We start from the raw sequence: 15,743 nt of genomic DNA, 5'->3' as shown, positions 1-15,743 counted from the left end.
AAGAAACAAAATAGGAATAGGGAAAATAAAGGTTACTAATAATGGTTGGGTTCAGGTATTCATCAAGTCACTGAACCAGCTGGAGGTAATGTATGAACATATTATAGAAGAGCTGGTTGTAGAAAACAACCTTGGATCAAGCATTCCTACATTGATTCACTTTTAAGTTTTATGGAAGGATCAACAACAACAGGTCTGTCATTTTTCAAATGGGCAAACTCTGAGAAAGTAGGAAAATTAGCTTCACGCAGTCACTGGACTGAACAGCTCTTGGGCTTGAATGGGGAGGAGGAGTCTTGGGATTTCTTTAAGTCCAGTTGTAAAAACTGGCTAGAACCTGTATCCCAAGCAAACAGGAAAAAAGTTATAGAGAATGGCTCCAGACCTAACTGGACAAAATTTAAAAGGCAAAAACAAAAAGGAAAGTAGGAGTAAGGAGAGCCCACAAGGCTTGGAGAAAAGGGATGGATCAGCAAAGTAAGCTGTGTCCTAGAGGTCAGGAAGATTAGGGATGAAGACAGTTGCCAACATTTAAGCCTTTACAGAGGAGAAAGGGGAGTATCTGTGTTAATCTGAAGTTAGGCAGAAGGCAGGGAAGGGTGGCAACTTAGAGACTAACTCATTTGCAGGCATGAAGTTTTGTAGGTTGCAACCTGCTTTGTTAGATGATATGGTGAACTTAAAGCAAATAGCAAAGGATTTCTAGCCATCTGAAGACAGAGAAAAAGGAAAGAAATGAGGATACGTTGCGTTGAGGATGAGGTAGAGCAAAGCTGTTCAATTAGTGGCCCATAGGTTGTAGGCATGAGAGATTAGGTTGCCCCTGTTTGCCACCACTTCCCCTACCTCTTGGACTGCAGTAGCATCCAGGGGCTCTGAGCTTCCCCTTCTCCAGCTGCCACCTTCAGCCTCTGGGGTTTGGGCAGTGCAGCCCAGGGAGCAGATGGTGAGTCTGGGGTCATGTGGGCACACAGTGCAGTGGCGGAGGGGGAGCAGAAAGCGTACATGAGCACAAAGTGAGGGGTATGGCTGTATGGGCGCACAGTGCAGCAGTGGCCTGGGAACATGTAGTTCCCTCCTGGTGTGACCCACAAGGTGTACATTCCCAGCCTCTTAGAAGTTGGATATCCCTGGGGTAGCAACTGAAGGCGAGCTACTGGTTTTTTTATGCTTTTTTTTGGTAACATCAATGATATCGAACACAGGGTAGAGACAGACAGGATGGCTAAGGGAGTGGGGTGTGGAAATGGAAGTTGCCTTAGCCAAAGTAGAAACAAAATTCAGATATTTGAGGAAGCATATAATTTCCATTCCAAAAATCTGGAAGAAGTAACATATGAAGTCACAGGTCCAGTAGTGGCGATGTTGAAGGGGAAGGTTATTACTATGTAGTGGGAAAATAACAAATGTAGTTTTTATTCCCCCACCACTAAAGTACTGTTTAATTAATATGTGGTGCAAGCCTATTAAAACACATTTCGACTAGAATAAAGCACTTGATGGAGTACCACATGAGACACTATTAGTTATGTGGGAGAAGATGAGGGTTAGTAGAAAAATGGTAAAGTGAGAGGAAATGGCTGAAAAGGAAAAAAACCCAGGTGTAATAAAAAGTTGGAGAAAGCTTACTTGTAGACTTCAGGTCTTGAGACAGATTTAATCTAATATTTTAACAAATAACCTCAGTGCAGAAACTAGCTACCATATCTACTTGCATACCACATGCACTTCCCCTGCAAAAAAAAACCCAACCCCCCCGCAAAAAACCAAAATTCTCCAAAACTGGGGTATGTTCATTAAGTAAGGGAGCTGATTTCCATGCTGGAATGGCAGTAGCTTTTGCCAGCAGCTGTAACAGGGTTAAAACTGTAGTTGTGGAACTACAGGACACGAGTAGGTGATACTGGGGAGTAAGTCTCCCCTTTTTGTACATGGCCAGCATTCAGCTGTTGTGAGCTTGTGCTGTGGCAGTTAAAAGTCTGAAAAAAATCTTTTTTTCTTCATTCTGCCTCCCCAAACCAAGGGGCATGTGTTATTTGTGGGCCTGTGGAATGCGAGAAAATATGGTACATGAAGTTTGCTCATGTCCCAAAGTTGGGAGGCATCGTCGGTGTGGGGGGGGAGCATTGATGCTTTATATAGGAAGAACTGGATGACCTTGAGGACTGGAGTGATAGAAAACATGAAATTTAGTGGCACAGAGTACAAGGTCATGCACTCAGGGAGTTCTTACAATATTTCCTGCAGCTAATTTGGGGCTTACTGGTTGGAAATAAAAGAGGAAGGGAAAGACTTGGGTGTATCAGTTGATTGCAGGATCACTCTGACTGCCAGCAAGGCAACTGTGAAAAAGGCAAATGCACTTTTAGGCAAGGCATCTCCAGTAGATGCAGGGAAGTGTTAATGCTACTATTGAGACTTATCCGGAATACTGCATACAAGTTTCGTTTTCTTGTTCAGGAAAGAGGAACTCAAACTGCAACAGGTACCAAGAAGGGTTACTAGGAAGTCTAGGGAAAGAGGGTCTATTTTATGAGAGAAGGTTGAAAGGGATTGCTAGGCTAAACAGGGCAAAATGATGGCTGGGAGGGGATCAAAATGATGGCTGGAAGCAAATATGACTGTTTGCTAGAATTACATCAGGAGATAAACACTAGAAAGGGAGAAGAACTCTGTAAGCTGAAGGGCAAGATTGGCTCAAGGACAAACAGTTATAAACTGGCTGAGAGTAAATTCAGGCTGAAAATCAAGTTTTCAAAGTATCAGACCAGTGAGATTCTGGAATAGCCTCTGTTTTGGGGTAGTACAGGTAGAAACCTTAACTAGTTTTAAAATTGAGCTTGGTAAATTTATGAAATGTCTTATATGAAAGGTCAAATATATATGCATGCAAGTAATATCATTAGTAAACTAAGGGAATCCAGTCTATGCAGTGGCTCTCAACCTGTGGCCTGCATGTGACCCAGCACTCTGCTGTGGCCCATGTGACATCCTGTTAAAAAAAAAAAAGAGTAAAGACATTTGACAGTGTAAAAATGAGAGGTATTACAGAATATTGACTTGTTAGATAACGGATACCAAACATGTTTTAAATGGATACACAGGAAGTAAGTTGTGCGAGTGTGGCCCATGTAACACATTGAGAGAAGCAAATGTGGCCTGCTGTGGCAAATAGGTTGAGAACCACTGGTCTAGAGGAAAGTACTGTCAGATGGGTATATAACTGGTTGGATCATTGTGCGAAGAGGTTTGTCATCACCAGTGGTTCAGTGCCTAATTGAGGAGGTGTCCACAGGATGCAGTCTGAGGAGCCATGGTATCTGGCCTGCAGGGCTTGTGGAGGGACCAGGAGCAGGGGAGCAGGATGAGTGGGGGCAAGGCTCACCGCCAAAATCCAGGGTATGTGTTTTGGGCACCACACTTCAAGAAAGATGTGGACAAATTAGAAAAAGTCCAGCAAAGAGCACTGAAATGATTCAAGCCTGGGAAACAGATTTAGGAGGAAAAGATGAATGAGCAGGGATTATACAGTCTAGAGAAGAGAAAATTGAGGGTGCATTTTATAACTGTCTTCAAATACCTGAAGAATAGTTTTATAGAGGATGGTGCTGATTTATTCTCTGCAGCTGTGGGATGGGGCAGGACAGGGGGCAGTAAGTACTCTTCTTTTGTAGCAAGAGAAATGTAGGTTGAATGTTAGGAAGAATTTCTCACTTTGGGAGTTGTTCAGTATTGGAACAAGCTATCCAGAGAAGTTGTGGACTTTCTAGCCTTGGAGATTTTTATGAGCAGGTTAGACAAATACTTAAGTGAAAGAGTTTATACAGGGATGATCATGCCTTGAGCAAGAGGTTGGACTAAATGACCAGCTGAGGTCCCTTTCACCTGCATTTTTCTGTGCATCTGTGGAATAAGTAATTGATAAAGTGTTCATTAATCTTCTCAAATGAGTAGAGAGTCAGAGTTAAGGTGTTAAGTTATTGAGCGCATGCCGTCATTGCCAACTGGAATTGTAGTCACTTTTTAAAACATGAGTTTGTAATAGTTTCAGGAACTGGCAATCCTCTTGGATTATTTAGGTTTTAGATTCATACTTTCCTATTTTTAAATATTTTTTCTATTTTCTGTCAATATGTACCCTCACAAACAGAAAAAGTTGATGACATACATGGCGCTATCAAATGAACAAAATAGCGCTACAGAAGTACAGTAGCTCTTTTTCTCTCTACCTCTTGCTTTCTTTACTTTCTTTTAGTTCCAGTGATAACTAGGGTGGAGTCAGGGTGCTGACATGGACAGATATGTTGGCAGTATTGCTTTCAGATCAGCTTATAAGGGAAATTCAGTTGAGAGTAGTTTGCTTAATTTTTAAAAAAACTTAGCCATTCACCTGTAATCATAGAATAGCAGGGTTGGAAGGGACACTAAACCAACTCAGATAAGGATCCTCAGACAAAAATTTATCTAAAAAGCAAAAGAGCATAGTAAATTCTACTTGAAGTGCACCTTTACACCCCTCCTTTCCACGTGTTTCAAGACGGGAATGTGTTTCATGTAACATATAAGCACCCTCTTTTGTGATTTGGGAACATGAAAGCCCATAGTGTTGTTTTTAAACACTTTTTATAACTGTAAGTATTTTCTGATATTCATTCAGTTTTTGAAGTGTGGGAAAAAATGCAGCAGCGAATATGGTTTGCTGTTTAAGTCGGTGGGAGCTGTGAAACTATTTACAATGTGACAGGCTACGATCAATAGCACATTTCCTCTCTGCAGGTTAAACATCAGCACTAAGGCCAATATCCATGTTTGTTAAGAGTGTCACTGTGATCTATATCTATTCCCAAATGTTTGTAAAAGACCCCAAAGCATAGTGTGGGAAATAGATAATTTGTCAGAACTAAGGTCTTGATTGTATTTTTTATTGCAGGTCTTGTCTGGATGCGGTGTTTATGATGGTACTGAACTCCATGAAGCCTCTGCGTAAGCAGCTTTGTGTAATTCAGGTTCTAGCAATGTGTCCTTCACAATAGACATACCAAAACCTAGAACTCTTGGTTCCAAAATGGTACCTTTTATTAGACCAACTGGAAAATGGCAAGAGCTACTCAACACAGCTCACAAAGACACTCTCATGGACCCAGAGGGACAGACTTCCATCTTCAGCTCCCTCTGAGTTCTAGTTTTTTGTATGTCTTTTTGGCTCAGACCAACACAGCTACCAAGTACACTGCTTCACAATAGAGCATTTTATCATATCAAATTAATTTCCACTTGCTCAGTACTACCCTGAAATAGTCTTGATGGTAGGTGGTTCCCCTCTGGGATCTTTTTGACAGCCAGGGGATGCCACTGTTTTGTCCCAGCTTTATGTTCCTCAGTACGCTCTTATATCACAGTTTTTCAGAGGGAAATGATTGGGCACAGTGTAAGGCTACCAACTACTAAACCAGAGTAGTGAAGTGTTGAGAGAGGCCTGCTCTCTTGAGCAGTACCTCTCGTTCCTCCATTCATGCCACCTGAATCATAGATTTAATTTTATAGCCAGCTTTCTGAGTATTCATTTCTGAGTCAGACTTGCTTATAAGACTAGTACACCAGGTGTGTTCATCTTAATATCTCTTGGTGTGACTTTTGCTGCCATTTCTGAAGGAAGGCCAACTGGTCACTGAAATAGTTATAGACAGCTAAAGGGATTGAAGTAATGCCTGCAGTTCATCAGCCACCCTGCTGGCCAACTATTACGCTGTATGCATTCTATTAATGCTGGCAATGTGTAGTTTTAGTTGATGGTACTTTACCAGTTCTTTTTTCTCTCAAAACAAGGAATATGTCTCTAGCAGGACTTAGAGGCAAATAAAAGTCCTGCTGTAATTTGTTTGCCATTATGACATCTTCTCTCTGAAGGTTTTCAATGTATTTTATGCCTGTGTTGTAGCATACTGTTCCACCTGAGTCGCAAGGGAGCTGAAGTTCAGATGTATGCTCCAGATATTCTTCAGATGCACGTTATTGACCACACCAAAGGACAGTCTGCTGAGGCTGAATCGAGGTAAAAGCTATGTTTAAGTAGATGCTTTTTCTTGTGGTTACCATATGCAGTCTCCCTTATCTCAAATGGGTACTGTATTTCCTGCTAGTTTTGTTTCAGAAGTCACCATTGCTATGTTTATTCAAAGCCATGATGGTTTCTTACTCTTCAAAAATGACATAATTCCTTTATATACTTGCACCCTTGCACACACAAAGTCTTTTTCTTCTAACTGTTTTATTTCTGGTTCTCCAAGAAATGTTTTAACGGAATCAGCAAGGATTGCTCGTGGTAAAATCACAAACCTGGCTAAACTTACTACACAGGACCATGATGCTGTGATCTTCCCTGGTGGCTTTGGAGCTGCTAAAAACCTGTGAGTGCCAAGTTAAGTAAGCAGTAATTTAAATCTTTTACGTGTAACTCACAGTAGTAACAAGAAACAGTTAATTGCCTTTTTATAGAATGCATCAATTTACTGAGTTTGGAGATTGCCATGGGATAATGTTCTCAGTGCAGTGCTTAGATAGGCTGGGATTTTCCCATATGATTCTTATTGCTGCAGGATAACAGCACTAAGTCTCTCTCCATTTGTCATACTAAAAATTCCCCATTAAAATTAGTCGACAGTGCAAGTTACATAAAAAATATTTTTTCCCTCTGACGCTGTGGTTTGTTGGGGCACAGTGTGGAAAGTGAAGGTAAAATTTTTAGTTTCAGATTATTTCTTGGTGCTTAGTTTTGGCTACAATGTATCTGTGTGTCAGTAAACTTATTAAATAACTTGCTTTCAAAAAATAGCATGTATTTGTCTTGAGAAAGTTTGCTTGTCAACACAGGGGGACATTTTCTTTTGATTTTTGGAGCAGTGTGTTTATTTAAAATGGGGGCAAGCAAAATGGCGGATCTGGCTGGTGGCTGGACTCTGTTTCCCAGTAGCCCCTGTCTGCGTCACTGCAGCCAGTGTCCATGGAGACCCCAGCAGCAGCAGGGCTGTGACAGCATGGGGCCAGGATTTCCATGGAGACAGGCCCTAGCAGCATTGGCACGGTGCATGGCTAGGCAGGGAGCTGCTCCAGGGCCGGGGCTGGGATCTTGCAGCGGTAACAGCATGGTCTGGAGCCAAGGCAGAGCTGCAGTCTGCTGCCTGCACACCCCTGCCTGCATCACCTTCCCACCTCCACATTTTCTGCTGCTTTGTAGATTTTTGCTGTATCAAGGAGCTGCCCCTTCTCCTTCACTGAAGTTCGGATTCTAATTTGTGGTGGCCATTGAGGGATGTTCTGAGTGTCAGTGCACATCTGAATGCTTAGCTTTGTAATGAGGTGTTCATGACTGTCTCTTGTGACAGATCCACCTTTGCTGTGGACGGGAAGGATTGCAAAGTGCACAAAGAAGTCGAACGGGTCCTTCAGGAGTTCCACAAAGCAGGCAAACCTATTGGGTATGTACATAATAGGAGCTGGGCCCTTACAAATACTGCTGCGGAGTGGTAGCTTGAGAGTGGAGATCAAATTAATTCTGTGTAGGTATGTAGAGGTTGGCATGGAAGGTAGAAAAAAGTGTGCGTTTTGCATGCATGGCTTTTTTTAAAGTCATCCTTCAAGTTTGTGAGAGTAGAGAGAAGTAGTTATGAAAAAAACCACATTTACTTGTTGGGCAGGAAAACCTGGATACTGGACAGAAGAAATGACCTTTTCACATTTGTTTTTCAGATCTTTAAGAGTACAGACTCTAGAATCTTTATAAATGCAATTCATCCTTTTAAAGAAGGGGATTTCTTGGACTTCCCTTTCCTATTTTTCTTGCAGGCTGTGCTGCATTTCACCAGTCCTGGTGGCAAAAGTACTCCCTGGTGCTGAAGTTACTGTGGGACACGAAGTAGAGGAAGGTGGAAAGTGGCCTTATGCTGGAACTGCAGGTGCCATTAAAGCACTAGGAGCAAAACATTGTGTCAAAGAAGTAACCATATCCTTTCTCATTAACATTTGGTGACTGTCATTTGAGAAATTGAGAGTTGAGAAGCAGTGAATACTCTTGGTTTATACATTATTCCAGTTGTAAAGCCATATAGAAGCACATACATGTGCTTCTATTCCAAATTCTTCCAATTGTATAGCCATACATGAAGCTCATGGCTGTAACAATAGCTGTGTGATTCCTGATGTATAATACTCACTTCTTTTGGCATAGCCAGCACCACAGTTAATTCAGAGGTGCTGTGTGCAATACGTGTACAGACTGATTCATACGGTCTCATGCAGACCCATAACTAGTAAGTTTTCTTTGAGCCTCAGTTCTCTCCCCAAAAGGATAAAGTAGTAGTCAAACGATCTTTATTCCAAACCAGTAACTTCTAGATGAGGAGTTTCTCATTTTTTCTTGTAATCTGTAATACAATACTAGCATTGTAGTCTCAATGAGATTCAGGTATTTCTGGCAAAGTAAGTAAAACCACTCCTTTCATAGGAACTAGCTTTCAGTTTGCCTGTGTGTAAAGGAAGATAGTTGGGATTGTTTTTATTTGCTTTGTTTCTTTTTGCAGTCAGTGTCTATAAGTACTGGGTTGGTTATACTTTCCTTAACTCTCTTCCACGAAGCTCATGTGGACTTGAAAAACAAGGTGGTCACTACCCCAGCCTTTATGTGTGAGACAGAATTGCATCACATCTTCGAGGGCATTGGGGCCATGGTAAAGAATGTCCTGAAATTAACTGGCAAATATAGTGGCGTTTCATAAAACAAGCTTTAGGAAAGGTTTGAATTCAGAGTACACCACCAGAAATAAAAATCAATTCTTTTGTAAACCACTGATGAAACTGATGATCTTGTTCCCAGCTGTATTCAGATAATGCCTTTTTATGTAGTAGGGGTTTTTTTTGCAGTGATTATCAAGCACTTCTTAGCAGAAAGTTCTGCAGAATGTCTCATTAGGAAGAGGCAGTGTGTCCTAAATCCTAAAGTCTTGTCTTGGACTTAAGCTTCTGAGTAGGATTACATGGGAATGATCTGAGGCCAGCCAGCATGTGACAAAACATTCCTGAGAAAAATACTAAAGATTCACATGATGACTGAATGGCGTGAGCATCAGAGTCATTAGCCAGAGTGGCAGTCTGGACTACTGGACTAGTAGTCCAGACTGCCACTCTGGCTAATGGCTGAGTTTGAGATACAGGGCTAACACCATGTGGAGTTTCTGGCTGCTGCTCTTAGAAAACTACGTTAAAATTCACCTCTGGCTAGTTTAGTTAAAACGGCTGTTATTACCTTTACTTTCCTGAGCTTGCTGGTTTGTCTCAGATGTTGCTCAGGTTTGAAGAGAGAGAGGTTGATCTGAATCACAAAGGTATTGGGGAAGACACATTTATGTGTGTTTCAAGCAGGGTTGCTGTAGTTTGCTATTTATGCAGATGTATGTGAGCTAAAAGCCAAGATTGCTTTGATTTAACTAAGGGAATCGCACATTTTCCAAGTCCTAGTGCATGGTTAGCTTTGTGTTGCTCAGGTTTTTTTTCCCTTTCTTTACTCTTTCAGGGCTTTTTTCTGTTTTAAAAAAACCTGCTCTTTCCAGTATGAATAAAACTAAATTTCAGGAGCAGGACATATCTTTATTCATAAATATATGGATTCTGAGGACTCTAACCACGATTAATTGCACAGTAAACCTCCTGCATAAAACAGGCCTGGAAATTAAAAAAACCAAACTGCTGCAGTAATTGGTAAGTTTTAAAGACGTTGCCCATGCTAATGTTATTATTTGCCTAGCAGTGAACACTGGATACTACCACGTTCCCCTCACCAGAATAACAAAGCTCTTCCAGAGAAATACAGTCAAATGTAGGAAGAATGATGGCTAAATAAATTAACTTCTGTCCAATAGTCCTTTTAAAATGTTTAATCATGGGACATTTTGCATTTTGAAATCACTTGACATGTTTGTACAGTCGGATACTATAGTATTTCCATCTTTTTTCCCTACATTTTTCCATTTGCTTCTGCTTTTATTTCTTTTTCTGTCTTCATCTTGAATATTAACTTTGTTCCATATGAGCCCAAACCACATTCTCTTCCGTAGACAACTAAACTAGAAGACAAAAGAGTCGTTTTTCCTATTCACAGGCAAATAATGTTGGCTTAACTTTAATGTTGTGCCCTTTTCCATGACAAATGCCATCTTTAAAACACACTTGCCCTGAGTTACATCTTGAACAGGAATTTTAAGCCATATACATGAAATTATTTTTTTCAGAAGTCCCAATTCCTAGGATGACCATTTTCAAAGATCACAGAATGGATTTTGAGGATTTTTTTAAAAATTTTTGGCCTCCTCATACTCTATTTAATTTGGTGATTGACTAATGTGACAAGCTGAGTATATATACTAATTATTTTCTCTTTAGGCCTACTGCCCCAATTAGGAAAACTAAAAAAAATTGTTTTGACCTTGGCCACAAAAGTCTGCTGGCTGGTGTATTACGGAAGTGACAAAAACTCATATGAGTCATGTTCGGTGAAATGCCAGCAGTTCATGAGTATTTTAGTTGTGCGTCTCATAAATCAGTAAGCCTCATTTAGTTTCCATTTACATCAGATTTCAGAGATTATATGTTGATCTTGGGCTGAAATACTTTCTCTGCCCTTCACTGGAAATCAACAAAGATTTAGTACAGTTTGTTTAAAAATGACTTTTATTTTTTTTATTTTCACAAAAAAAAAGATTTTGGCTTGTAATCTTGTTTAAGCGATCCTCAGATGAAGAAAAGATAGGCGCTCCCTTGGGAGAGGTGCTTTTCCTTTTTAAAAAAGATCCTTTTTGTCTCCAAAGCAAATATTTGGTGTAGCTGGAGGTTCTGAGTGCACCACAAGAACATGCAAAATTGTCATTGATTACCTTAATTATTTAAACTGTGATCTTTTTTAAAAGATAGTATTCTCTCTCATAGGGATTCTGTCATTAGCACATATGCAGCTAAAGCAAGAGCTACATACAAACTGTATCACTGAGTGAATATATATTATGCGTGTGTGTAGAATAAACTGCCTACTGCATTGATTTGTACAATGCTGGCTTTGTGTGTGGAGAAGATTTTGGAGGAAACTGCTGGCTATCAAATGAGCAAGAAATGAAGAGTAAATCACTGTCATGCAAATGATGACAAATAAAAGTTGCTTCCATATGTCTGTCTGGTGAATTTATTATGGTATTACCTTATTTTTACAGACATCTGATTAACTGCATGAGGAGAAGGAGAGGTTTGAACCTTATTAAGTGTAACAGAGTGTTCAAAATATCTTTAGACCCTGAGTCAGTGAGTACATTTTGGGGGAGAGAGGACCTGCATTTTATTTATTTTGTAGGTCTTGAATGTACGTCTTACATTGTAAGAAGTTAAAAGAAATACTATATGAATGGCATTGGAAAGCTCTTGAAAAACACTATTTGCCTGTAGATGGTAGTTAACTATCAGGTGTCATACTGGGCCACGGGTGGCCAGGACTTGGGGTCACCCAGGCTCAGAAAAAGCAACCATGATCTGAGGAGAACATGCAGCATCTGAGTGTGGGGGAGCCAGGAAGCTAGAAGATCCATCTGGGGAGCCAAGTCAGAGATCCAGAGGGTCAGGCAGAGCATGGGGTCAGGAGGCCAGCTGGGTCAGTTATCCAGGAGTTCAAACCAGAGTTGAGTCAGGAAGCCAAAGGATCAGGCCAGACTCAGAGTCTATGGACAAGCCAGGATGGGTAGTCAGAGAATCTTTCGGAGAGGCAGTGGAGACACAAGCTAAGGGTGAAGCAGCATGGGTAAGAGATTGAGCCTGATTGCTCAGACACTTCCTCTTCCAAGTCAGGGTTTTTTTAGGAAGGGGTAAAGGGTCACCTGACCCTCACTGGTAACTTAGTTTGTAGGGAGTGGGTGTGTGGTTGAGCCCAGATGGGTTCTGACCATCTATGTCCACCCCAGTGTTCAGCTGAGGAGGCCATCTTCTCGTGGCTCCACACCACATCTGACCATTTTGTTACACATGTTTGTGCTGGTTTATTGTACTTTGTGAGATCTTTCATTGTATATGTGACTACAAGTGGTGGGCATTGCAGCAGGTGGCATATGTGCCTTCAAGCAGGTGTTGCATAGTCTGAGGCTCTGTGCCGCAGTCATTGGTAGTTAAACCAATGGTATAGCCTCACTTCTTCATTAGTTCCAGCTCTGGTATGTGGGTGGTTGAGACATCGCCATCTTTGCCATGGTTCTTCAGCCCCTGGTGGTAAGGACTCGGCTGCTGGAATGTCCATTTTTTTTGCTGTCAGGGATTTTCTTCAGCCTCTCATTCCACATCTGTAGTCATGTCTTCTTGGTGTGGCATTGAGAGGTTGGGTGCTGGTGAAGAAGTTCCTGCATAACTTCAGACATTTGTGAGCTGTGGGACGGGCATCAGCGGGTGTCTCACATCTTCACTTTGTCTTGATCATTCTATCCTAATGGCCACCGCTCTTCTGATGGCAGGCAGAGCAATGCCAGCCAGCAGGTGCACACTGTTTAGGCTGGTTTAGGTTGGTCATTTGTACAGATGTTATGAATCGGGACCTACACAATTGGCAGTGTTTGCGGAAACTGCAACATTGGTAGGTTCCCATGAAAAAGCACACAATCAGTGAGTGTGTGTGGGGGGGAACGGGTGGGAACTGGAAACAAAAGGGTGGGAAGCACTAGTGTCCTGAAGCACTGGTGGAGGGGGGCAGGAAATTTTCATGGCGGACTGCAGCAGGCTCCCCATGCCTGATTGGCCAAGGGGCCCTAGAAGTCCTGCCCCTCCCAAGAAATTGACAGACAGCATGAATCTGTCAATCTCTGGGAAGGGGCAGGACTTCTGGGGCCCCTCAGCCAATCAGAAGTGTGTGGCGGGGGGACCTGTTGCTCTCTGATGTGAAAATGGTGACCAGTGCTGCGCTTGGACCAGGAAATCGGGAGGCAGCCACCCTGAATTTGGTAGGTCCCTACTTATTTAGCAGTGATACAAGTACATTTTCTTGGGGGAGGCCATGTATTTATTGCCTCCATCTGCTTTGCTTCCCATCTAGTTTAACAAAAAAAAAAATCTGGTTTCAAGCTGAGGAGGTGGCCGTCTGGGATGTGTGGCTGTGCCAGGCAGAGCAAGGCCCCAGGTCCGAGGCCATGGCCTGGCCCCAGGTTTGGTGAGAGAACATCTGCATCTACATATACTGCTATATTATCTCGTACAGCAGTGTTTCTCAACCTGTGGGTCATGACTCAGAAGTGGGTCGCAAGAATATTTCAAAGGGTCATGAGCTGCAGCAGGCAGAGGGGCAGTGGGATGGGGCGGAGGGAACTGCATGGCTAGGTTGGTGGCACTGGAGCCGGTGCCCGTGCTTGCAAGGGCAGAGTGGTCGTGAGATGCTGCTTGGGGCTGGGAAGGGCCCTGACCAGGCTGCCTGGCACAGCATGGGAGCCCCATGCCAGGGAGGGGGGCATGCCATAGACCTCTCCTCCTCCCTCCAGCCTGTGCTGGGGCCAGACTTGCTCTGCTGCTGCCTGCATGAGCCAGAGCTGCTGCAGCCACTGTGCTCCAGCCCAAGCAGGATGGGGGCAGCTGGGGACCCCTCCACCAGGGCTGAGGGGGGCAGGGGCTACGGGTTGGGAGTGAGGGACACCAGCATGGCCTTGGGCATTCAGGGGACTGGAGGTTGGGACAGGCCAGTAGGAAAAAGGTTGAGAGCCACTGTCCGACAAGACTGCGGTAACCTGGGCTTACTTGTACTTTTTGGTCCTCAGAGGCTGACTCTGAGTGGAGGCATTTAGTACTACTAACTACAGCGAGGTTGCACTTACAGTAGGATATTTTTACGTATGTGACTTGTAGTGGGTATGGTTTGGGTGGTGATAGCTGTAGTGCAGAGGCAAGGGAGTCTTTCAGCCGGCAAAAACATTTTTTTCCTATGGCTAGACAGATAAGGCCCTCCTAAGAAAGGGGCAAGTGTTTTGGATAAAAATTTAGTATCACGTAACTTGTTACTGTAGAATGAGATAACTGGTCATCAAAACAGTGTTTGTCCTTGCAGTCTTCTCAGTCTTCACTAACCCTAGTCACCCAAATTGGAGCAATGCCCACCTATGCCTTCTTTGGTCAGTCAGAGTCTCAAACATGGTGATGATGCCTGTCTTTGTGGCTTTCTGGAGGAATTACTGTGCTGTGTATCAGGGAATAAACACACAACCCCTAAAAAATCCAAGCTGGTATTGAATTGCTACATTCTGAAAAACAGTGCTGGATAAGTGCATATTCCCTTGGTGGGTAGGTCTCTAAATACATACCTACCAATATGTATTTAGCAACAGAAGTTCAAGGTCATGGGCAGCCTCTTCAAGGCTCTCACAAGGTGGGGCTTTTGCTACAACCACCTCAGTGATCAAGGCTTCGAGATGTAGAGGATGGTTTCAGGTTGGATGTAAGGAAGAATTTCTTTATGGTAAGGGGGACCAGAATCTGGAATAGACTTTCCCAAGGAGGTGGTGCAATCCCCAACCTTGGAAGTCTTCAAGAGGAGACTGGACAGACACCTTGCTGGGATCATTTGATCTCAGCTATATTCCTGCCCAGAGCAGGTGGGTTGGACTTGATGATCTTTTAAGGTCCCTTCCAGCCCTTCATTCTATGATTCTCTGTTTGTGCCTAGGAACAATGGAGCCATCCATGTAGTGTCTGGGGATGACACTTTTCCTAGGACTTTGATATGTATGGAATTTCAAAGACAACTTGTTGTGATACCTCAGCTTTCCCTCAGCAATAGCTGTAATTTAAAATGGCCCCATGGGGCTGAGGATGAATTAACCATACACAAGAATTAAGTTAATTTTATTTGTTTGTCATCCTAATTAATTGCACACCACAAAACTGGGTGTGTGGGTGCACACACAGTTTTTCTTGTCTTGGATCTTGTAGGATCTGATCTGAAACCTGTTGCTGGCACAGGTTTTAATTTCCTTTTGGCTCTCAGCCACTGACTAGATGGAAATTCCACATGTTTTTGCAAAATAATAAGAGAACATGTTTCTTTTAATTGTAGGATTGGTTTTCCCCTCTCCATGAACTTGTGGCTGTTTGAAGCTTGGCCACTAGTTAGGTAGCTCCTCAGTTAAGATTGTAGTAAATGCAATTTATTATCTGATAGTATCAGAAACAAGCAGCACACACATATACATACATGTTCTTTTTGCTTCTACAGGAAGGGTTATCTTTATATATGCAATGACTGGCCCCTGGACAGCATGAAGTCTTCAGTAAAGACTGAAGGGGATGACTTAGTGTAATGTTAGCATGCATTTTCTACATATGTTCTGCATGAATGTTCATCATGTTTTCTTTTAGAATGTATGCCAGCCTGAGCCCGTGGATAACATTTTATTTGCATTTAGAAACTTCGGCCTGCCTTAGTTCCATATTTGGGAACTGTGCTTTGCTTCTTAAAGTAGAAATGAGAGTAAGGATGGAGGGTTCCTCTCATTGTTTTTCCTCTAGTTTGTAGTGTGAAAACCATTTTCAGAATGTTTACCAGCAGGGGGCACTTTCTGAACAGTCTTCCAGGACAGAGATTTTCTTCAACTAAAATTCAGCTATTTTTCAGATGTGCAACTCTTACATAAGTGTCCAAAAAGCAACACATTAAGAAAAATATAAATGAACATTACTTAAGTAAAAAA

General features: G+C 42.4%; 1 protein-coding gene across 1 annotated transcript in view; it reads left to right on the top strand.

Annotated features, from left to right (window-relative positions):
- CUNH21orf33 (chromosome unknown C21orf33 homolog) overlaps positions 1–9,058 on the top strand; it is a gene marked incomplete at its 5' end in the record, with an annotated part of 15,520 nt that extends 6,462 nt beyond the window's left edge. The window contains 6 exons of the mRNA XM_019523873.1: positions 4,931–4,983; positions 5,939–6,052; positions 6,288–6,407; positions 7,383–7,475; positions 7,843–7,999; positions 8,628–9,058. Of these exons, the coding sequence (XP_019379418.1) occupies positions 4,931–4,983; positions 5,939–6,052; positions 6,288–6,407; positions 7,383–7,475; positions 7,843–7,999; positions 8,628–8,771 (681 nt within the window). The remainder of the gene's footprint in view (positions 1–4,930; positions 4,984–5,938; positions 6,053–6,287; positions 6,408–7,382; positions 7,476–7,842; positions 8,000–8,627) is intronic.
- Between the last annotated feature and the right edge of the window lie 6,685 nt (positions 9,059–15,743).

The sequence above is a fragment of the Gavialis gangeticus genome, unplaced genomic scaffold (genome assembly GCF_001723915.1).
Source record: "Gavialis gangeticus isolate Ggan-Ray unplaced genomic scaffold, GavGan_comp1, whole genome shotgun sequence".
In the NCBI taxonomy this organism is placed as follows: Eukaryota; Metazoa; Chordata; order Crocodylia; family Gavialidae; genus Gavialis; species Gavialis gangeticus.
The sequence above is the reverse complement of the archived record's forward strand: the minus strand, read 5'-3'. Positions and strand labels throughout refer to the sequence as shown.